Genomic DNA, 24,800 nt, shown 5'->3' with positions numbered 1-24,800 from the left:
TAATGACAGCCTTTTGCTTGGACTGTCCAGGGGGGTGGAGTGGGCAGGTGCAGAAAGCCTTCCCCCACGCGTTCTTACACTCTGGGTGAGGGAGATATGGAACGTGGGAGCTTTGAGGGTGGTTGAACATGGCTGCAGCGGCACTCTGTAAGCCCGCTGCTCTTCCTGAAGATCCACCATGCGTTGAGGATATCAGTTTGAGCACGCAGCAGTTGCAGCGTAGCATCCTGCCACCGCTGATCTTCCTGCCTACACCTCTCATCTCGAGCGTCTCTCCTATCCTCCCGTTCACTGGCATCTTTCCTGTACTTGCTAGCACATCCTTCCACTCATTCTGATGAGCTCTGTCATTGCGTGTTACTTCCATGATTTCTGAGAACATTTCATCTCGTGTCTCTTCCTCTCCGCCTTATCTGAGCTAGCCTTCGGATGGCGTAGGGACCGGACAACTGTGCAGCTGCATGGGGGAGGGAAACAGGGAGAGAAGTATGTAAAAAGATACATTTTACAGAACAATGCTTGTACTCTTTCAGAGTGAATAACACTATCCACCTTACATAGCACATGTGATTTCACTACAAGGTCGCATTTTGCATCGTTTAATATTGAGTGCTGTGGCTCTGGTGTTGCAGATCTCACAGACGCAGGTCCAGGCATCCAAATTAAGCTTCCATGCGGCCATGGTAAGCTTTCTGTTTGACTTCTCCAGCGTTCATATACACAGTGATCTATGATGCCTTGTTCCTATTAAGAGGAGAACCAGCAAACCCCAAACCCCCCTCTTTCCCTCCTCCCCCTACCGCATGGCTGCTTCATGTAAGATCACTGGTAATGATCGTGACTGGTACCTGGAAGATTCCTGCTCGCCAAACGCTGAGAAACTCAGCGCTCATCATTCCTCCCCTCCCCCCGCTTTGCTACGAGCAAGGAAGGATTAAGCGGCTGCCAGTAGGAAAATCGCCATGTCTGCCCCCTAATTAAAGTCCTGAATTTCAACTAGGTTATAATGAATGATATAACTCTCCTGAGAATACCACCGCAGGATGCAGAACGTATGTTTCTGGAATGCCAGCGTCACCTGGGCCATACGCGGCTGTGCTTGTGAAGCTATGATTCCGAATTACTTGCTACATGCATGGCGTGGAAAAGTGTCATACAATGGGGGAACCAAATAGGGCTGCCTTGCCCAGAAATGTTCTGCAAAAGCTTTTGAGTACCTCCAAGAGCGATAATAGATATTACAAAGGTACACTCACCAGAGGTTGCTCCATGGCTTCACTCTCTGGGCTTGTGGCTTGGGAGGGCTGGGACAGTAATTCTGGGTCACAAAAAGCTCCTGGCTGTTGGGCTAACGGAGTGCTGTGTGCAAGTCTCAGCAAGCTCTTCCTCCTCATCTTCCCCCTCCGCAGAATCCTCAACCACGGTTGATATTACAACCCCGACCTCTGAATCCACAGCCAGGGGTGGAGTACTGGTTGCGCAGCCCCCTAAAATTGCATGCAGATCAGCATAGAAGCGGCATGTTTTCGGCCCTGACCCAGACCTTCCGTTTGCTTCTCTGGTTTTCTGGTATGCCTGTCTGAGTCCTCACTTTTATTCTGCACTGCACTGAGTCCCTGCTGTGGCCTTTTCCCGTCATTGACTTTGAAATTCTTTCAAATATTTTTTCATTTCGTCTTTTCGAACGGAGTTCTGTTAGCACTGAATCCTCTCCCCATATAGCGATCAGATCCAGTACCTCTTGTGTGGTCCAGGCTGGTGCTCTTTTTCGATTCTCAGGAGACTGCATTGTTACTGTGCTGATGAGCTCTGCGTGGTCACCTGTGCTGATCAGAGCTCCACGCTGGCCAAACAGGAAATTGAATTCAAAAAAGTTGCGGGCTTTTTCCTGTTTACCTGGCCAGTGCTCAGAGTTCTGATTGCTGTCCAGAGCGGTCAGTGGTGCACTGTGGGATACCTCCCGGAGGCCAATAACGTTGATTTCCATCCACACTAACACTATTCCGAAGTTGCAATATTGGATTTTAGCGCTACTCCTCTCGTCGGGGAGGAGTACAGAAATCGATTTAAAGAGCCCTTTATATCGATATAAAGGGCGTTGTAGTGTGGACGGGTACAGCGTTAAATCGATTTAACTCTCTTTAAATTGATTTAAACGCGTAGTGCAGACCAGGCCTCAGTTAGGTGAGCCCAGAGGGCTCCAGAAGAGTCCCAGAATATAGGAGGTGCAAAGGAAGCTTAAAGCCATCTTTCTCTCCCTCCAGCTCAGAGTGCCACTGAATCTGTGCTACATGATTTCTTCTGCCTCATAGATCAACAGGGAACAACTGTCCGCCCCAGCTTTCAGTCAGAAGATCTGTGGTTTGCGAGACATAATCTTAAGATGAACTATAGAAGTGATTTAAAAACCAAAAACTCCCACTTGAAGCTGAACCCCAAATGAACTACCAATTTAAGGAGAGAGCAATGAGGCCAATAACTTTAAGATACATTTATTTCTATAACGGAATGTGATCTGAATGTCAGAATAATAGCATCATAAATCTAAGCCTCACTATTTAGACCTCAGGCAGTTCTGCTGGGGAGCAGCCTGCATACTGCACCACATTTCAGGCTCTTCATTGGAAAAGAATATAAAATGCAGTCTGATATCCCAGTTCATCACAAACAAAGGAGCAAAATTTCCCTTTAAATGAGTCACTCACAATAAATTCATCAAAAAAGTTTTACACAACCAGGTGGCAAATTACAATGGTTTAATATTTTATTAATGCCATAAAAGCTGATGAGCTACCACTTTAAAAGTTCCCTTTTGTTTATGCACTATAAAACAGATGTGGTGTTTTATATGCTGCCAATGCAATTCTTGTGCTTTTTTTGCCTCTGGTGGTATTCATACAGTTTAAACAAGGATACACTATAACTGCAGTTTTCTTTTCGGTCATGCTTTGCTGTTAGTATGCATAATTCTGAGTTCATTCGTTCCCTTGTGAAATGATACTGAGTAGTATTAATGGACCTGGAAATCAAGCTTATTCACATGGCGTCCATCGGTGTTGCTTTGCAATTTTAATTTTCCTCAGACACAACACACTTGAAACAAGTCATCCCTTTTGCCAGTTATGTCTACAGAGGTGTATGTAACAGCCTTGCTTGTGCATATCAAAAACAGTTTCACTAGCCTATAAGAGCTAAAAATATCATGAATGATAAGTATGGAATTTCCATTACTGGCAAAGACACTCTAGCTGATATGGAACTACACTATGCCACAGCACATTACTTTAAAATCACTGCACAAAAAGCATCCTATGTATGAATTTTTGACAGCAGCAGCCATAGTGCTTGGAGGCATAATACTGTCAGATCTTACAAAGGGCTAGAGTGCAGCCTTACAATTGTGATGGGCCAGGGCTGGCACATGGCTGCACTGCCTAAGGAGCAGAACCGTGCAGAAATTATGATTCAGAGGCACAACTTTTCCTCTGATCTTCCTTTACTCTAGAGAGAAGTAAGTTATTTCATCCCTTCCTTTACTCTCCACTGTGCTCCCAGCTGCATACGCATGTGTATGGTCATATCTCCTCCCATTCCCTACCACAATTTGAGCAGGAGAGTAACAGGGTGGAGGGAAGACATACTCCCCTGTACATGACCAAATAAGGGCTGTGACCATTTGGCCCTAAGCAGGGTCAGGCCAGGTCAGAATGTGGATGAGAGTCCTTCAGGGAGCACCATGAGGACTGCAGATGTTGTGAATCAGTAGGTGATGCTTTTCGTTCTGAGGCAGTACTGAATGCTGAAGTGTACTGTTAGGGAACATACTGCTGCTGGCAGCACTCTCTTTTGGATGAGGTTTTGATCACCCGTGGCCAGTAAAAATCTCATGGCACTTGTTCACATAGGGGTGCTAGTCCCGGTGACCTGGCCAAACCTGAGTACACACTAGTCCAGGTAATTCTGCCCACCTAAATTCCTTATTTAATGTCTATACAATATGCTTATTTCTTTCATTCCGTCTTAAAACTCTTGCCCAGTGTTATGTCCTGTTGCTGAAGCAATCCTTTAGTTATCTCATAAGGATGTTTCCAGAGACTCAACTAATTCTTCTTTGTAAAATATGTTTGGATCTTGAGATGAGAGGTGCATATTAGGGCAAAGGATTACTATAAAGTAAAATGAGAAAAGATTTTGAAAGAAAAGAATATTTTACAGAACTACTAATATCAAGGTTGAACTGAAGCGGAGGGGAGGCCCCTCCAGCACTGAGACACATTGGCAGGGCATTGTGGGACTGCTTATACTGTACTTTGAGGGCCTGTGCATCAGCTGTTCTGCTGATAAATACTGGACTTTTGTACTCCTTCTACCAAAATGAAAGTCACTGAAATTTTATTTTAAAAAGTGAGCGGAAAAACTTTGCATGTGAAGGCCAGAGATCAGTGCCTTGCCTTCCTGTGTCACTGGACAATGGCATTCCTAACATCTCAGGAAGTTCAGAAAGCTGCATTCCCTTCATACCTTACACAGTTTTGAAATGCGAAAGCAGCGAGGGCTAAGAATTCAGGGACATATTTAATTAACCAACTAAGGTGCTGGGCTGCAAGTTGCTGAGCTGGAAAGAACAGGGAGGAAATGAATGGGTGTTAAGTTGGGTGGGAGACCAGAAAAGCTAGGGACAGATTCAGAGAACGGAGATAATGTAAAAAGGTCCTGCTGCAACAGGGGTCAAAGAGGTGTAATATCATTACTAATTTATATTACAGGAGAACCTATTGGCTCCAACTGAGATCAAGCCAACAGTCTGCTGAGCACTGTACAACCACATTTTGAGAGACTAAGTGACTCTTCCAAGGTGTGCCAGGAATTCTGAGTCACAACTGGGAACTAAATCCAGATCTCCTAAGCCCTAGGTCAGTTCCTTAACCAAAAGACCATCCGTTCTTTCAAAGAACTGGGATGCATTTTGCTGTGAGACATTCCAGTTATAAAGTGACCCACAGGACCGATTTTAAAAAGCCAGGACTCCTCTGCTGAAATAAGAAAGATTGGTGGCTGTGGTATGCTGAGCACTAGCTCCTACGCCATAGGTCTGTGTTGTTTTAAATGAAGAATGTATTGGTATGGAGAAGAAGTGGACAGTGAAGGAGGAATGAACATTCCAGAGCCTAGTAAGGGCAGCACATGGCTCTGATAAGGAAGCAGCCTTCCCGCTCTGCAGTTAAGGGCTCTGCCTCTCACCTGCTTTGTGTAAATCTGCTTCTGCAGCAACTTGGGCAGAACAATCATCTTCTGTCCAGTGTGAGGAATTTATCTCCTGTTATTCATGAAGAACCCTTCTGAACAGGTAGTTCATGCCAAAAGGGAGATCACATTCTCATCAGTGTTCAAAGTACAGCAAAGAAACACAGGAAGTCTTGTGCTAAGAACAGGGGTTTTATTTTAGAAGCACAGCCATGCCAGCCATGCACTGTCATATCCAAGGGTACGTCCACACTACCCGCTGGATCGGCGGGTAGCGATTGATCTATCGGGGATCGATATATAGTGTCTAGATGAGACACGACAAATCGATCCCCCAAAGCGCTCCCGTTGACTCTGGAACTCCACCAGGGCGAGCGGCGAAAACAGAGTCGATGGCGGAGCAGTGGCTGTCGATCCCGTGCCGTGAGGACGGGAGGTAAGTCGAAATAAGATATGTCGACTTCAGCTACGCTATTGCCGTAGCTGAAGTTGCGTATCTTACAATGACATCCCTCCCCCGCCCCAGAGTGGATCAGGCCTAAGACTATATATTCAGTGTGTAGTGGCTACCATAACATTTCAGGCTGTGAGGCTACCCAATCCATCTAGTTCCACTTGAAGGAATGAATGAAGTCAAAGCAGAGTGCAGTACTTTCAGATCAAGAGAAAGGATATGCAACATTACCTTTAAAACCCGCACCACTTTCCCTGGGTTCAGTGCCAGGTCTGCTTTGACTAGCTCATTAAATAGTAAAGCCAATTTTATCTATTTGCCTCGTTGTTAGGCAACACACCCTTTCTTCTGATTTACCTAACTCTGCATGTTCAGGAAACAATGCCAAAGTTTCTTTCAGATACAAACAATGCCATTGTGTCAGAAGCTCAGTGTCTGGCAGCCATTGAAACATGCCTGATTGTTTTCTAATGTTTAGCTTTATGACCGTCAGTACGTGCAAAAGGGAGCAAATGATTGGAGGGGGATCACAAATAGAGTAAAAAGGGATTCTGAAATTCTTCTAAAAATCACAACTCACTGTCACTCATATCACATGCCCAGGGTAAATATTGCCAATATTTTAACACTCTAAAGCAAAATATATGAAGATCAGTTCAACCTTCATCCTCCTCCCATCCCAGCCCCCACTCATGGACCTGATACTGGGCTCAAGATTGGGCTTCTATGTTTCTCCTGAAATAACTGATTAAGATCATATACACACTGGATCAGAGGTGGTGAGCATTTTCCTGTGTTCATTGCAGTGTTTTAGCTATTTGCAATGTTATCAGCTGTTGAAAGTGAATCTTGAATTTAGGACTTATCTTGCAAGTAAAGAAGGAATAAATTTTTAAATATTTCAATGTAAATTTCTTAAAACATTTTTCTTACTTATTTTTTGTCCTGCATTTATTTTCAGCAGCTATTCTTTTGGTATCATGAAGAGTGTGTTAATTTTTTGAAAAGCAGCTTTGCAGTTCACCTTTAACACGAGAAATATGCCACATATAATTTTTAAACTTCAAAGTGCAGCGTTCCTGCTGCAATACAGGCTGCAGGCTACAGACTAACAACGTGAGCAACAAACATGTCAGTTATTACAAAAGAAAGGACTAATTACAGATTTATATTCTGGCAATGTATAAACATTAAAACAAATTATTTGCCAGCATAGCACCTTCTGTGCCCTGTTTTTCACTGCATGACTTTTCTGTAGCATTCCTTTGGATTTCAGTGATCTTTTGCACTAGATTCTCCCATATTTAATACAGACACACAGCAGGGGTAATTCCACTGTAATCTATGGGACTACTACAATGCTGAAGTATGAGAGAAGAAAAATCAAGACCATTCCTCTTGAACCTTTATTGAAAATGGACAATTTTATAAGGTTAGGTTTGGCTTGGAAAGGATCCTAAATCTTATCAGAATCTTTTTTTCCCCCCTAAAAACTGGGTTATACAACCCGACAGGTCAGCCTTATTTGTGAGTTGTCCAGTACTTCTTGATCTCATTTTGGTCAGAAATACATCTCATGGTATTTCATTTCACAAAAGTGGGAAGGGCAGAAGAGTGCAAACAAAAACAATTTTTAAACAAGTTAATCAAAATTCTTCTGATTCTCTGAACAGGTTTTGTAATTCCACTGAACGCTGTAGAGCTACCCCAACAACGAGTTTGGCTCAATGTCCATTTTTATTTGATCAAAAACAGTTCACATTGGAATTCTTTATTCTTTAGTAAGCAAATATCAAGGTTTGAAAAATTGCTACAATAACCTTTGTAAGACTAGTTCCTGGCCAGCACTGGGAATAATTCTGTGCATCTGCATCCTGGCTGACTTTGAAGTGGCTGTTCTGGGCTATATATGTAAGCAAATAACTAATCAAGCCTAAGATGACAGATGCCCATTGTAAAAGGGCACAGCTAACAGGCATCTCTCTTTGTATACACAAAGCTTCAGCACATTTATAGATACTAGGATTATTTTTTTAGTTCCATGTACGCTACCCCATAGTAGACATTAACTAGGACACAAAAGTTTATACCGAGTAGTTAATGTTTCTCTCGGTTTGATTCTATAATCCCTCAAATAAAAGGTCTTGCCTTTTACACTGGTTTATTATCCATTAGAACTGAAGTTAATTAGTAGTTAGGATATCTGTGGCCTTGAAGTGCTCCTATAGGAACAGAATCTTCACTGTTGAACATGTGTCTGGTATAACCACCACTGCGTGTATGCTGTAAAACCATGATGTTTGACAAGGGAGAATGGCTTATGCAATACCTTTAGCACAGCAGCAGTGGTTTCTGCAATATATATACACAACTACTCCACTAAAGGAGATCTGTATGCCAAAACCAAAGAGAATTTGTTAACAAAACACACATCTGCAAGCTGAAACAGGACAGCTTCTCAGGCTAGAAGTTTGACATTCAGCTCTACACACTTCACAGAGGCATGTCCAAAACTACAGCCAGGTTACTTCTCTCATAGAATTGACTTATAATTAATCGCAATAGTTGATCTACTATACATCTTCTTGGACTTGGGAGCAAAACCAAAAATCTCCGGTGCTCACACTTGTGTTTAGCTTTTGCAAGTGTAGTGTACCTGTCTGAAGCCTAGGGCCGGCTCCCGGCACCAGCAAAGGAAACAGGTGCTTGAGGTGGCCAATGGGAAGGGGCAGCACATCCGAGTCTTCGACAGTAATTCGGCGGCGGGTCCGTCAGTCCCCTTGGAATGAAGGACCTGCCGCCAAATTGCCTCTGAAGAATGTAGTGGCAGCTCTGCTGCGCCGCTTAAGTGCCACTGATCGCAGCTTTATCTTTTTTTTTTTTTTTTTCCTGCTTTGCCGCTTGGGGCAGCAAAAAAGCTGGAGCCGGCCCTGCTGAAGTCATAATGTGGTGCAGAGCCCAGTGGCTTCTCGACATAAGAAAGTTGCTCTGGTTTAACTGAAGGTTTGATTTTATAACCAATTTATTTAAACTGATGCAAAAAGATGTGTGGACACTTGTACTTTGGTTTAAGAGTGACTTTTGCCAGTTAGTCTGATTAGAAGCTGATTTAAACTAACTAAACTGAAACAAGTTTAAATAGAAATAAGCGTCCACTTACCTTTTACAAAGAAAAGTTGCCATGGTATAAACTCCCCAGGCTATGGCCTGGGAGTCCAGAGACCCTGGTTCTCTTCCCAGCTCTGCTCCTCACCTTTTATGTGATGTTGGGTAACTCTTCTTCTCATGTGTGTGTCCCCTTTCACCCTTTGTCCGTTCTGTCTATTCAGTCTGTAAGGTCCTCAGGCCAGTGACTATCCCTTAGTATGTGTGTGCACAACAGAACCTCAGTCTTAGCTGGGGCCTAGAGGTGCTTCCATAACATAAATGTTAGTATGTTTTATATGCTGAATGAGTAGAAATAAAAATAGCCATTCCATCGGTGAGCATATTCAGGTTTCTGGGGCAGATCCAATGCCCAGTGAAGTTAATGAGCATTACTGTTCAGACCCAAAGGGGGGAAGGGGTATTGCAGCTACCTAGCCTTTTGTTTAAAAAAATAAATAAATAAAATTTAAAAAATGCAGTCCCCACCACTTATGTTTCATTCCCAGAAAACTAGAAGTTGCCTTTAGAAAACTGCCTCAGAGTTTTTAGGACAACACTGTCATGCTGCTGATGCTGCAAAATCAAAACTGTAACTTGAGGAAGTAAATAATTACAGTGAATTTTGCAGGTAAAATGCGGAGACTTCCTTTCGTTGCTGATAGAAATGAGTCTTGTGAATAAGATACTGGCCTGGGAATCAGGAAGTCTAGGGTCAACTCCTGGCTCTTCTGTTGTCTTCCTGTGTGACCACAGGCATGTCACATTACTTAATCCCTGTGTCTCAGGCTCCCCTTCTGTAAAGTGGTGATAGTATTTCCCTACCTCATTGGATGCTGTGAAGATACATTCAGTAATGTTTGTGCCGTCCTCGGATATCATGGGGAGGGGCTCAAAGGAGAGCTTACAAATTAAATATATTCTCTAATGATCATCTCATAGTATCCAAAGGGAAATCTACAAAAGCATTTATTCACTCTAATTTAAGGTTTCGCATGCCAGTAATATATTTTTAATGGTTTTAGAAGGTCTCTTTCTATAAGTGTATAATATATAACTAAACTATTGTGTGTAAAGTAAATAAGGTTTTTAAAATGGACTGGTGACCAGGACCAGGGCAGTGTGAGTGCCACTGAAAATCAGCTCACATGCCACCTTCGGCACGTGTGCCATAGGTTGCCTACCCCTGCTTTAACCCATCATTTGAGGACTTCAATGGCTCAGACACAGGTCTGTTACAGGAGTGGGCGGGTGAGATTCTGTGGCCTGCATCGTGCAGGAGGTCAGACTAGATGATCATAATGGTCCCTTCTGACGTTAAAGTCTATGATTCTATGATTATTTCCAATTAAAGATGAAGGAACGTTTCTTTAAAGTTTCTACTACTAAGATGTGTCTCATTGTATCACATATCAGATTTAAAGAAAAACATACCCTGCAGACAGAAAAGACAGAGGGGAATGCAACTGTGTTCACTGACTGTCCAGTTTTAATCTCCAGTTCTGACCCACCTTAGGCTTTCCATGGATTAATTTTGCATCTCATCCATGTCCTCAATAACAAGTAAAAAGCCAGTGGCACAACAATTATCAGTGAATAAGAAAGTGAATACATGTTTGGTATAAAATTACTATAACTAAATAGTACAGGGGTTGGCAACCTTTCAGAAGTGGTGTGCTGAGTCTTCATTTATTCACTTAAATTTAAGGTTTCATGTGTCAGTAATACATTTTAATGTTTTTTAGAAGGTCTTTCTCTCTGTAACTCTATATATTATATAACTAAACTATTGTTGTATTGTAGAATAAACAAGGTTTTCAAAATGTTTAAGAAGTTTCATTTAAAATTAAATTAAAATGTTGATCTTATACCGCTGGCCCGCTCAGCCCGCCATTGGTCTGGGGTTCTGTTCACCCAGACCGGCAGCAGGCTGTGTGGGGCCGGCGGCCGGGACCCCACTGCTGCTCAGGGGTTCCATCTGCCAGCTCCTGCCAGCCGGGATCCCGGCTGCCAGATCCACTCAGCCCGCTGCCGGTCTGGGGTCCTGGCCCTGCCCACATACACTGGGTACCTACCTTCTCCCTGATTCTGGCCCATTCTCTTCCTCTTTCTGCACTAAGCTGAGGGTGGGAGTGCACTGAGCACAGGGCTGGGGGTGAAGGGTCTGGCCAGGAGCTAGAATGAGGGAGGGGGCTCAGGGTTGGGGCAGGAGGTTCGAGTGTGGGGCACTCACCTGGGCAGATCCCATTTGGTGCGAGGGGTGCAGGTGGGAACGTGGGGGGGGGTGCAGGAGCTCCCGTTTGGTGCTCAGGGTGGAGGTGGGGATGTGGGGGGTGCAAGAGTCAGGGCTTGGGTCGTGGGTGTGTGTGTGAAGAGGGCTGGGTGTGTATGAAGGGGGTACAGGGCTCAGGGCAGGGGCCTGGGGGGTGTGCAGGGCTGCGGGGCTCAGGGCAGAGGGCTGGGTGTGTGTGTGTAGGGGGGGGTGGGTCAGGACAGGGGGCTGGAGGAAATGCCCCTATTCCACCCCGGCTTCCCCAAGGCCCTGCCCTTCCTTCTTCTCTGCCTCTATCAGGCATTCTGGTCCTTCCTGACCCCCTCCCTCGCAAAGACCATCAGCAGATCTGCTGGCAGGGAGGGAGGGACGGAGAAGCGGAGGAGGGGCAGGAACCCAGCACACTATGGGAAGAGGCAGGGGAGCCGGCAGGACCAAGCTTCTGCCTGCTGCCCCTTGCCCCGCGGGGGGTGGGGGAAGCGGAGGGCAGAGAAGAGTGAGCCGGGCTGAGCAGGATTTTTAATGGCACGCTGCTGCCTGCTGGAACTCCAGCAGGCAGCAGTGTGCCATTAAAAGTCAGCTCATGTGCCGTCTTTGGCATGCGTGCCACAGGTTGCCGACCCCTGGAATAGTGTCTGTTTTACAATTCCAGGGTGAATAGTTTGTAAATTACTCATCTGGTTATTCAATAATCCTGACTCCTTAAAGTCTATGGAAAGACCCTTTTTACTTAATGCTGGATCAGAACCTGAATGCTTTATTGCTGAGTTCACAAATTAAATGGTCACCTACGGTGATTCTTTTCAGTGGGCTAGGTGTGTGGGGACCTCTGGAATCCAGTCTCACTCAAGCAGATGCAGTACACTAGCATGGGATAGAAATATTTTGGCCAGCTCGAGGACCATAAATAATGCAACATGTGTCTGATGTCCTTCCCCTTGCCACATCACAACTTCACAGCACTGTTACAACAGCTGGGAAGGCAGAGGAGCAAATTCTGCATGGAATTGATTCCAGCGTCAGACTTACTACAGAAGCACTTGAATTGCTCACCTAACTGGAACCTCCTCTCCAGAGGCTGCACAAGCTATTGTTTTACAATATGCTCAGCTTCATTAATAATAAATGTGACCTCATTGCTCACAAGCAAGACTTCAGCAGTCAGTGAACCCAGAATTTCAGAAAATATACCCACTACAGTAAAATCAATATAACTCACAGCCTTCTGCCTTGTTTGATAATATCTTGAGAAACCACCCCAAATACAGCTCTGCTTCACCTTTATTAGAAGGCCCCATTCTAATCAAGGAATTGATCTATCAGTCACTTGAATGCTTAAGACAGGTTTCTTCGTATGTACGTACCGAGGATACTTACTATAATTTGTAAGTACTTTCCAGAACAATGTTTCATTCTAGCACGATAAAAAAATAACTAAACAAACTTATTGGTTTAACTATTCTCCATGTGCATCACTGAGCATTGGAATATTACTTTTTCAATAATAATGCTTCATTTACTGCAATCCTAAATCCACCCAGCTGTCCAGAGGTACTGACGCTGAGCGTGAGTATGTTAAGTATTTAGGGTGTGTATGGGAGAGAGAGAGCAAAAGGGCAGACATGTTTTTGTGAGACTGCCAAAGGACCAGCTACTAGGTACTTGAATGAGAACTTCACTGTTTCTATCAATTATACGGAACAAAACTAAACAGGCATTGATTCTGCAAGTGATGTGACAGCTGGGTCAGAGGCAATACTTTTGTGGATGAGGTACATGTGCTCTGACATTTCCTCCCTGTGGAGATGACCACTACCTTTCATCATCCACAGTTTAGATCAGTAGGTGAGAGAGCTTTGCTGCAACGGCCTCTCGGTGTGGGAAGCTAGATACTCAGTTTCATCCATTCCTCTACACTTTACAAAACTGACTGGAAAATATTTTTTCCTTTTTTTTTTAAATTACTGTCTTCCCTTGTATTAGACTAAATGACTCTCTCCTCCCCTGCACAGACTGTATAATGGTGTGATTTTTTAAAAGACCTTTAATATTATAATATTTAGGGCCCAATCCTGCAAGCCACAGCAACAGTTCCTGCTCACATGAGCCTTCCCCTTGATTTCAATGCGACTATTTGCAGGAATAAGACTTGCATAACTGGGTCCTTGATTACTGGTTATTTTTCCTGAAATGGTTTAGCTGCACTTCTTGGAGAGGGTTGTAGGAACTTTATTTTTAAAGTTGTTTTTATGAAACTGAACAGCAGCTGTACGGTTCAGATACGCACTAGGTTGGCATTTCAAAATCTGACCTACACGTCAGCCTGAAAACAAGACATTCCCCTCTGTGCATGGAAGCATGTAAAAGTTCAAAAAGAGTGTTCAACCCAGCTTTAACATCAGTAGCATTTAGGGTATTTGAAGATGGAGAACTCACCTCAGGCATCCTGTGGCATTGTAGAAGATATTAGGGTCAGATACAATACTCGATTTCGGGTAATCTCTATCTGGCCAACCAGAGTAGGGGATAAGAATGGTCTCTGTCAGTAGGTCCAGGGCGTCTCTGATCAGCAGGGTCTTCAGCTGGTCATTGGAGGACAAGTTCCACAGCAAACCTGCAATAGCCAAAATAAATGAGAATGGCAACAAGAACTCAATTTACGAGGTCTAATCCAAAACCCACTGTAATTAATGATGCACACTGACTTCAGTGGGCTTTGGATCAGGTGAAAATTTGATAACTTTTAAAAGATAACTCAATCCCTGCTATCCTCAGTTATATTAGACCTAAAGCATCAATGTGATGGAACCGATATCACAAATTCCCATGGCACGGCAGTGTATCAAACACAGAAGGAAAGGCACAGTGATTTATGGCAGAGGTTCTCAAACTGTGGTCCACGGACCACCAGTGGTCCGCAAGCTCCATTCAGGTGGTCCGTGGATAATTCCCTCTAAGGTGTGCACCTGGGTGGATGCACACAAGAGAATGAAGGGCCACCAACCTAATTAGTGGAGTTATGCAGGCATGGCTCCAATAATTAGATCCCTGGACCCTGGAGAAGACTCACATGTAAGGTGAGATGGCGGCCTTGGGGGGGAGTAGGGGGTAGGAGGCAGTGGGGTGAGAAGAGGCGGGGGGGGGGGCGGAATTTGGGATGTGCAGGGTTGTGGCTGCCAGAGAAAGAGGGGACTTTCCCCAGCTCCAGAGCTGCAGCTGCTGGGGAGAAACGTCCCTCCTTCCCAGCCCCAGCTGACACACTGGGGGAAAGAGGGCACATCCATCGCATTAGAAAGGTAAGACTACTGATATTAAAATATGAATTGTGTGCTTTTATTTGTAGAACAAAAAAACATTAATTATTAAGGAGTTTTTTATATAGTGCTTTTATCCAAAGTGCTTTACAATAGTTAGCTAATGGTACAAACAACATTTGGAAAGATCATTAAGTGGTTCGCTGAGACCCTCAGCAATTTTCAAGGGGTCTGCAAAAAAAAGTTTGAGAACCACTGATTTATGGTATTTTACTGCATAATATTTAAATTTAAACAGGAATTTTAACTGAGCAAGTCAGATGTTTAATAGTTTATGCAATACTGGTTTACTGGACAAGTATTGCACCGTTGATCTTAGTATGTGTACATAGCTTTTAATACTGAAACTATTCACAAAGGACTTAAAGCAATTTTAATTAAAGTCTGCAAGCTAAGGTTTTGTCCTTAAATATAACACTGTCTTTTTCCTTTGAAAGGAAAAGTCTATAGTATCAACGAAGTATAGAAGAACTTCTCCCCTATGCAGCAGTGACCAATTAGTGAAAAGCAATGCCAAAAATCAGGAGACAGGCAGCTAGCAAGGAACAATGATCAAAGAACTCCATTTGGCATTTACTGTACCTGCACAAGCAGGTAAGAAGTGCCCAGGGGCCTACAATGGTAACAGAAGTGACTGCATGTTTCTGAGTTTCTGCTCAGAGTTGATGAGCTTTTTTTTAATTTACTTTCCTTGCTCTCTCTCTAAGATACACATTTTAGCTATTATACTTTAAAAAGAATTTATGCCATAATGTAACTAAACACACAAATCAAATGAGTGAGAGCTCCCTTCCCCCACCATGGAGCTACTGCAACATAATATACACACTATGTCAAAGGATAAAGATGGAAGGCTCTGAACCACATGATGGGGTTCCAAAGCCCAGAAGGGAATAATGAGTAGGTGTTCTAGGTAACTAGAAAACAGGTAACTACTCATTCACATATCTACTCTCAAGGGAAATGGAGAAGAAAAGGAAGCAAAGGTACTGAGAATGTGATTAATTCTGTTTTTTGTATAGAGGTAAAGGAACTGCCGGTGTGAATTGGCATAGCTCCAATGATATCAACAGAACTATGAAGTACTAGGTCCATTCATGTCACCTGAGAAACTTATCCTAAGTCTCCTAACATCTGCACTCACAACTCCCATGGACTTCAATGGGTGGATTATAGCAAGTATATGGCCCTTTGAATGTATTGCCCTTTATTTTCTAGGAGCAGCAGTGGAAGGTGTAGCCTGATATTGCAGACAGAACTACCAGTCTGGAACATGTGGGTCTGTCAATAAGTACCACTGTATAATTATGACTGTCATTGCATTTTCTTTACCATTGAAAGGTACTCAAAGAAAGTTAGTTATAAGCAGTTTGGCAAGAAAATCCAAAACTGAGGATGGAGGTGAGTGTGACACAGGAGATGGTATAAGACAGTAAATTCTTTCTTTTCAGAGGGTGGGGCCGTTAAGGCTGCCCTCCAGAAATCTCACCTTTTCTTACTTTTATTTTCTTTCTAGAGGCAGGGAAGCAGTATACCTTTGGGGTCATGCAGGTGTGGGCATTTTGAAGTTCCCCTTTGTGGAGGTCACAACGGGGAAGCTCTGAATCAGCAAATCCCCTGACCACCTTTGTTATACCCACTCCCCTTCCTCCTTCCTGGTCAGTGGGTGGAATTTTAGCTCACCGACAATACTTCACTACAGAATATTTTGCACATCACCATCATACATTGCAGACACCAAGATGAGAGATTCTTGTTACCAAGTTTCTTCCACATTTAACAGCAGAATTCCTCACAGGAGTGAAAATAGCAATGTCTGGAATTCTGTTATCTTCCAGCCAGCCAGCCGAAAGAACACTTAGGAAGGGGTGCTGTATACTGTGTATGTTCACAGTCTACATAGCTAGTTTTAACTAGTTAGAATAGTGTAGGGGAAAAACTAACAAACAGACTAAGCCAAGGATTTTCAAGGTACTTTTCTGAGTGAAGTATGTAAACTGCTGCTCTGAACTACAAAGAAAAGGATTGTTTTTCCAGCTTGCTGCTCTGACTTTCATAAACCTCATCCTTTAAAAAAGCAGCACAGTGCAGGGCTGATGTTCCTCTCAGCAGCTCATGAATAATGTTTCCTTTATAATTCCTAGATACAACATGCGTTTTAATTACAATAATTGCCAACGGTGGGGGAAAAAACCCACTCAAATGTTGGGAATGCTGCCAGACCTGTGTATTACAAGAACTTTCTTCTAGGACAAATGAAACACAAACAAAAACTAATGCAGTAAATAGGAAGTAAAATGGGAGGGTCCAAGTAGAATATATTGTGAACTGGTTTCTGTAAAACAAAATTCATGTAAGAAAACAACATATATCAATTTGTCACAGGAACACAGGTGTTATACAAAAATGAGAAAAAAAATAAATAAAAGCACCTCGAACAGAAGACTCACAGCTGCCAAAATATTTAAAATGTTGCTGATACTGCAAACACTCCCACACATGCTTAATTTTACCCATTTGAGCAATCCCACTGAGACTATAGGCATGAATCAAGTTACTCACATGCAAAAATGTTTGCAGGATCAGGCCCTTTACCTTCAGATATGCTACACAGTATGCTAGTAAAAACAATGAGGAGTCCTTGTGGCACCTTAGAGACTAACACATTTATTTGGGCATCAGCTTTTGTGGGCTAAAACCCACTTCATCGGAGTGATGCTGAGAGAAATGCCACCCATCTGCCTCACTGGGTGGGGGAACTTGATAAGACCGGTGGCGAGGGGACCCAGTCTCAGCAGCAAAGGAAGAGACACTCGCTGAGGGACACTATGTAGCCCTTCCCCTCCTGGGAGCTTCTGCCACCCATTGGCGCGAAGCATTCACCTGCTCCCAGGATTTAAACTGGTGCAGGGGCTATGTGGAGTCTCTTTTGGCTCCATTTCAGCAGCCCCACCATACCCACCCTGAACTAGGAATGGGAACCCGGCAGGACAGCGGCTGCTGGCCTAGCCAATTGCCCATTTGCGGGTCAGGAAGGAATTTTTTCCTCTCATGGGCCAATTGGCCATGCATCAGAGAGTTATTTGCCTTCCTCTTGGCACCTTCAAGCCACGGTGGGTTAAGTAGGAATGCACTTAGTACCTAACTCAGGTACTTGGGTTGAGCTGTTAATTCATCACCGCTTGCAGTCAGGTTCCGGTGTAGTGAAAAGGATAAATGGATGGTTCCCAGAGCTGAAAGATCTGGGATTTTGGTGATGGGCCTTGGGCTCATGTGCTAGGGTGAGACCTTGTGGCGTTTGTGGGCTAGGGTCAGATTTTGTGACAATCACAGGCTGAGGACCCCACCCTGCTGCACAGCACCCTCCAGGACCGGCTCTAAGCACCAGCAAACCAAGCCTGAGACAGCACAATTTCAGGGGCAGCATTCCAGGCGCTCTCAGAGGATTTTGGGTTTTTTGTTTTTTTGGGGGTTTTTTTTTGCTTCAGCAGTTGCGCTCTCTGAGCTGTGTTCCCCACCTCCTCCTGGGGCAGCAAAAACCTAGAGCCGGCCCTGGCACCCTCTGATTCCCTCGCCATAGATGCCAAGTTTCTAATCTGCCGGGGGGAGGGTGGGGGGACTTCCCCCCCAGCTCAGCCCAGACCCTACCCCCACTCCACCCCTTCCCCCAAAACCCCATCTCTGCCCCGCTTCTTCCCACCCCCATCCCACCTCTTCCCTCCCCACCCAGTTCCTCCTCCGAGCATGCTGTGACCTCCCTCCTCCCCCTCAGCGCCTCCTGACGCTGCAAAGCAGCTGATCTGCGGCAGGCGGTAGGCACTGGGAGAGAGAGAGGTGCTGTTCAGTGGGGCCCACTGGCATGCAGGAGCCGCGGGGGGGCGGGGAAGGGGAAGGGAGATTCTGGTAGGGGGGCTGCTCAGCACCCACCATTTATTTCCTGTGACTGCTCCAGCCCTGGAGCACCCATGGAGTCGGCGCCTATGCCTCTTGCAGTTGGTAGGGTGCCTGGACTCAGAGAGAGCTGAGTCCTGGCAGGGTAGGCTGAGGAGACCCTACCGCACATTATGGGTTATATGGTAAGGAGCCCTGTAACCCCTGCACTGGAGTCAATTAAATGCCAGCTACAGGAGAGTCTGGGTGATGGGTGGGTAGCAACCCTCCTGTGTGCAAAAGTTAAATAAAAGTTGCGGCCTATTGCTTAATTCCATGCATGGATCTGTCCTCATTTCACCGCCTTGTCTGCATCAAACAGCGTATTTGTTGATTATGTAGAGAGTTTAGCAGGAAACAGAAAGTAGAACACCCAGAACAAGAAAAATCAGCTTTTGAAGGTGAGCCAGGTAAGCCTGCAGGGGAATGTCTAACCTCTTGATCTTGTTATTGTGCAACATTCATCTAAGAAATGAAAGAAAATTTCTCCTGCAGGCAGGATTACAGCACAGACAGGCCGAGCTGTCACAGAAAGAAATAATAATTTAAAAGGAAAACCCTCCCATCTTGCAAGAATCAGCTCTTTAAGGGAAGAAACATATGCCACTACTAGTATACTGACAGGTTTCAGAGTGGTATCCGTGTTAGTCTGTATCAGCAAAAACAATGAGGAGACCTTGTGGCACCTTAGAGAGTAACACATTTATTTGGGCATAAGCTTTCGTGGGCTAAAACCCACTTTCCCAACCAGACATACTCTTCTCCTACAAGTAATTTGTAACTTCCTTCTCTGTCTAAAAAGAATCTAATTCAAATATCTTAATTAGCTTGCACGTTAAACTGGGGGCAAATTTAAGTTTTTCCTTTCTTTAATAGTTACAATGCAGTTATGAAGCTAACAACTCCATATCTTTCAGTGTGACTGAGGAACTCACCTCACCTTTCCGTGACTAGGCTGGAGATCCACAGAAAATGCTACAGGGAACCCTGCAGTTGTTTACCACATCTGGATAAAACACACTGGTTCAACAGGGGACAGAGATCTCTCAGTGATTTGAGCATTGGTCTGCTAAACCCAGGGTTGTGAGTTCAGTCCTTGAGGGGGCTACTTAAGGGATCTGGAGCAAAAATCTGCCTTGGGGATTGGTCCTGCTTTGAGCAGGGAGTTGGACTAGAGGACCTCTAAGGTCCCTTCCAACTCTGATATTCTATGAAACCTCCAATCTCCAGTATTAGCATCACAGCCAGTCAGGCTGGTGTGCTGACATGGCTTCCTCCTCTCACCCTCTGCTGGGGTTCGTAAGAGTACGTGGCAGAAGGTAGCACTTGCTGTAAGCAGCGTACATCACCACAGTGTTTCACAGCATAATTTACATCTTTCATTGAGGGGTATATCACATATAGTATGATTATTCCTAGCCCCATTTCCCTACCTTGTGTGTCAGTCCATGCCACCCATTTGCAGTCTGCTACTTGTTACCTGGTCTAGTATTATATGGCTTTATTAGAGAAGCCTATTAACACTCTGTAGTTCGGGAGTTATTACGAGAGCCCCACTGTGCACAAGGGAGATAATTACCCTTAGGAAATGTGTTCTGTCTCAGACTTTAAAGCCAGAAGAGACCATCACGAACGTCTAGTCTGACTTCCTGCACATTGCAAGCCACTGAACCTCACCCATCCACCCCTGTAATAGGCCCATAACCTCTGGGTGAGGTTACTGGTGTCCTCAAATCATGGTTTAAAGACTTCAAGTTACAGAGAATCCCCCATTTACTCTAGTTTAAACCTGCAAGCGACCCGTGCCCCATGCTGCAGAGGAAGACGAAACACCCCACCCTCAAAGGGTCTTGCCAACCTGAACTGGGAAAAAATTCCTTCCCAGCCCCGAATATGGTGATCAGTTAAACCCTGAGCATGTTGGCAAGACCCACCAGCCAGACACTTGGAGAAGAATTCTCTGTAGTAACTCAGAACCCTCCCCATCTAGTGCTCCATCTCTTGTCATTGGGGTATTTGCTAATAGCAGGCACAGATCTGCCACATGCCATTGTAAGCAGTCTCATCATAACATCCCTTCCATAAACTTATCAAGTTCAGTCTTAAAGCCAGTTAGGTTTTTTTCAAATCTAAACTTGTAGATGGTCGGTTTAGATCCATCTGTTGTGTCAACACTGGTGCTCAGCTTAAATAACTCCCTTCTCTTCCTGGTGTTTATCCCTCTAATGTATTTATGAAGAGCAATCATATCTCCCCTCAGCCTTCCTTTGGTTAAGCTAAACAAGCCAATGTCCTGGAATCTCCTCTCATAATGTAGGTTTTCCATTCCTCGGATCATCCTAGTAGCCCTTCTCTGCGCCTGCTCCAGTATGAATTCATCTTTCTTAAACATTGGAGACCAGAACTCATACAGTATTCCAGAGGAGGTCTCACCAGTGCCTTGTATAATGGTATTAACACTCTTCCCTGTCTCTACTGGAAATACTTTGCCTGATGCATCCTAGGACCGTGTTAGTCTTTTTCACAGCCGCATCACACTGGTGGCTCATAGTCATCCTGTGAGCAACCAATACACCCGATCTTTCTTCCCCTCTGTCACTTCCAACTGATATGTCCAGGGCCGCCCAGAGGATTCAGTGGGTCTGGGGCAAAGCAGGGGAGCTGCGGAGCTTGTACTCACCCGCCAGCAGTCTGGGTCTTCAGTGGCATTTCGGTGGCAGGGGGCCCTTCACTCGCTCTGTGTCTTTGGCAGCACTGAAGGGCCCCCCGCCGCTGAAGGCTCGGACTGCTGCTGGGCCAGGGCTCGCAGGGCCCCTCTGGGGCCCGGGGAAAATTGCCCCACTTGCCCAACCCTTCTGGGCAGCCCCGGTTGCCCAACCCTTCTGTTCCCAGGTTATAGAAAAAATTCTTGTTTTTAGTCCCTAAATTCCTGACCTTATACTTTGCAGTATTAAATTTCATCTCATTTCTATTTCTTCAGTTTTCAAAGTCCTCCAGATCTTCTTGTATGATATTCAAGGGAAGGGTAGGCTTAACGGGACCGAAGATCCTAGTGATGGCAGACCTCTTAGCTGCCCCAGAAGGGGAGCTTTCATTTTAGACTATGTGACTTGGCTGGAGGGCTGTGCCACTGAAGACCCACCTAGTAAGGTCAACAACCAACAGTGGGCACCTGGGGAAGGAAAGCTTGCAGCATCCCACCCAGCTGACAGGAGGCACTCACGAGAAGCGAGCGTCCCCGTCACACCTTGCTATACTTGTAATATTTTAATTAGTACAATTAGCAAAAGGACAAATACTCCGACCCAGCAAAGTAGAGAGAGATAATACAAGACAGTCACTATGTCTAGCGTCTGATACTCCACACCATTCCTGGCAGATACCCTAAAACTTGTGAGACAGGCAGTCTAATAGTGGTTATCCTATCCCTGGATTCTAAGATCTCAATGGCTTAGGCCGTAGTCGGCCCTGCTACACAGTTCTGTGGCCACCGTGAATATTCATAAAGATGCCTGGCCTCCTCTGTGCATATCTAAACCTCCTACCGTGATAACGCTGGGGTGCTGTCTTCTGATAAGAAACTTATTAGCATGTGTGTCAATTGGTTGCCATGGCACTTTTCATGCTGAACATCTACTGACGTTCTTATCTTAAAATATCTAAACTAGCATCAACTGATATTTTGCGGTTACCTTTCAGCCATCTAGTCATAGATGTTTATCTTATGATACTTTGTGACATAGGGTCACTTCTGCTAAGGCTTATAGGCCTTATGCTAAGCTATTGTCTTACAGACTTGGGCCTGTACAGTCAATTTATATCTATATTTTACCTTATATCTATACCTTACCTAGCCAATACCTATAGGCTACATACTCCAGAGGCATATAATGGAGTCATGCTTCTTTAGGGGAACTCCACTGTGTGTATGTGTGCGTATGCGAGAGAGAAAGACAGACAGACAGACACACACACACACAGTGGAAATGGAGGTAGTCTCCCAGCATATTAGGAACCGAGAGATAAATTTTAGTCTTGTCAGAACTGGCTTAATTTTAGCCAATTAAATCTACATTAACAGTCCTGCCACTATCTAATCAGTGACCTTAAAGTTGAGCTTCTAAAGTCGGGATGCACTGCTCTCCTGTATATGAAAATTAGATAATCCTTCTGTCATTTGGTGGAGAATAAATATCACACAAAGAATTTTTGACCAAAGGCTTCTTGACCCTCTTCACAGAGGGAATAGCTAGCTAATACTCTTTAAAGGCTAGCAGTTTCCTCAAGTTTACATTCTTTCCCTCAGATACAGAACTCTGGTGCTGTGCGTCCTATGTGCGTCCTTCCTGCCCTGGTCTTATACAGAGACTACATCATCATTAAGGAAAATCATAGACTCTAGGCTATGAGAGACTCTAGGATATGAGCCTCTCATTTTCACAGGAGTTAAGTCTGGCATTGCCAAGCTCCAAAATTTTCCTGATCTATGACAGGTTAACAAGACATTCACATAGCTGTGACGGAAGGATAATTATAGGAATAACTCTGGGGATTATTATTATAGGAATAACTCTGCAGGGGGCCAGAGCTGCTGCAGAGATACATGGCAGTGGTACCAGTGGCTCTCTGTCCCTAGTGGACTTCTCAGAGCAGCATGAATCTGAAAGGGCCCCCAACTTTCTTCTCCGGAGTTGTAGGCCATTGAGCCTCTCCAATGCAAGGACTCAGAAGAAGATTAGAGAAGGGAAATTGCAGTTTCCTGGCTCCTGTGTGGCTATTACTCCCTAGGAGAACAAACTGGCCTTGAATCAAGACTTTAGGGGTTGGCTGAGGACAGGAGCTCTATCTAGCTGACAATGTCCCTTTAAATCCTTGTTCCTCTCCCGGTTATGTTTGACCCATCAATCATTCAGCTAAATAAACAAACACATATTACAGCAACCCTGTGCACTATGTAGAGCACTGCAAACTTGCATGCAAGTATTACCTGTTATCTGCTTTTTAGTTTCCACATCCTTGGTTTGTTTGAGTACATGGAGCAGGACTGGGACCCCGTTCCGCTCACACACTTCTAGTTTGTTGTCATTGTCCTCATACACCAAGTTCCTCAAAGCTCCACTTGCCACCCGCTGAATGTCCTCATTCTGGGTTTTCAGAAGCTGTAGAAGCTTGGGAATGCCACCAAGTAAATAAACCTGGGAAAGGAAACCAAAGAGAAGTGTTCTCATTGTTTAGCTACGGGGAAAAAAATGCCTTCTCAAATATAGCTTCTGGGAGCTTTTTCATTTGCTTAGGTATAACAGTGGGCTGAATGATTTGAAGCTCTGACTGTTAATAGGGCAGTGAACAGGCCATGATTGTAAGTAAAGCTGAGTGAATAACTGAGTTTTTGGTTCAGTGGTGGAACTGAAAAGTCTGGAAAAAAATTGGTTAGTTTTGAACAGAAAGTAACTTTTTTCAGGTTGATGGAAAAACATTTTTTTTGTTTGGATCTAATGAAATGACATTTCAAAACCAAATAGGTCGTTTAGAAAAGAAATGTCAAACCACTTTGTTTTGAAAATGTTTTTGGCTTTTTAAAATTTCCCTCCCCTTCATTTTGTATCTAGCCTAAATTATTCATCAAATGTGAATGATTTCAGTTACCCCAAAATTGCATTTTTCAAATGTGCTATTCCCTTCCCCCAAATAAAAGAGTTTTCCCAACTCTAATTATAAATTTTGGTATGGAACCCATTATCTTAGGGCTTCTGTATAAGTCACAGTCAAAATGCAGAACTAAGGGAGGTAGCATGGTTTAAAGCGTGGGGCTGGAATTAAAGAGAGCAGGGTTCCATTCCCAAATATGCCACAGTCTTGTGCAACCTCATGTAAGTCATTTAACCTCTCTGTGCCTTAGCTTCTACATCTATAAATTAGGGATGATGATAATTCTGCACCTCACAAGGTTGTCCTTAGATTTAATGCAATAATATTTGTAAAGTGCTTTGATCGTCGTGGATGGAAGGTGCTCACACAAGTTCAAAATTATTATTTCCCCATGCTAGCCAATCTGCAGCTTTCCTTGTTGTCCCCTGCTGCATGGGCTGAAGGCATAACAAATAACCTATTTTACTTACTAGGCATGTCTTAGCAGTAGCACACTATATAAGAATTTAATAAAAACATAAAACGAAACCTCGGAGTACACACAATTATAAATTAAATATATCCAGACAATTCTTAAATCACTGCAGTACCTATAGAAGAGATATCGCTTCAATCTCTTTTTAGAAGACCAGATAGTGAGGATCTGACCCAAAAAGAATGGAAAATAAAAAGAGCATTTTATAATCACTGCAGTAGTAGGGAAATAAAATATTTTTCAGGAATTAGATGCTGTGGCAACTCTCAGTATCCCAGTTATCCCAAGATGTGGTGTAAATGAGTTTTGGCTTCTTTA

At 44.1% G+C, this 24,800-nt stretch overlaps 1 protein-coding gene across 1 annotated transcript in view; it reads right to left on the bottom strand.

Moving 5' to 3' along the window:
* Positions 1-24,800, bottom strand: part of PKP2 (plakophilin 2) — a 78,252-nt gene that overhangs the window by 14,083 nt on the left and 39,369 nt on the right. Inside the window, exons 5-6 of the mRNA XM_032781889.2 lie at positions 23,346-23,553; positions 13,551-13,728 (exon numbers count right to left, since the gene is read on the bottom strand). Coding sequence (XP_032637780.1) covers positions 13,551-13,728; positions 23,346-23,553 — 386 coding nt within the window. The remainder of the gene's footprint in view (positions 1-13,550; positions 13,729-23,345; positions 23,554-24,800) is intronic.

The sequence above is a fragment of the Chelonoidis abingdonii genome, chromosome 1, assembly GCF_003597395.2.
Source record: "Chelonoidis abingdonii isolate Lonesome George chromosome 1, CheloAbing_2.0, whole genome shotgun sequence".
Lineage (NCBI taxonomy): Eukaryota > Metazoa > Chordata > Testudines > Testudinidae > Chelonoidis > Chelonoidis abingdonii.
Note: the sequence above shows the minus strand (reverse complement) of the source record. Positions and strands in the feature narration are given on the sequence as shown.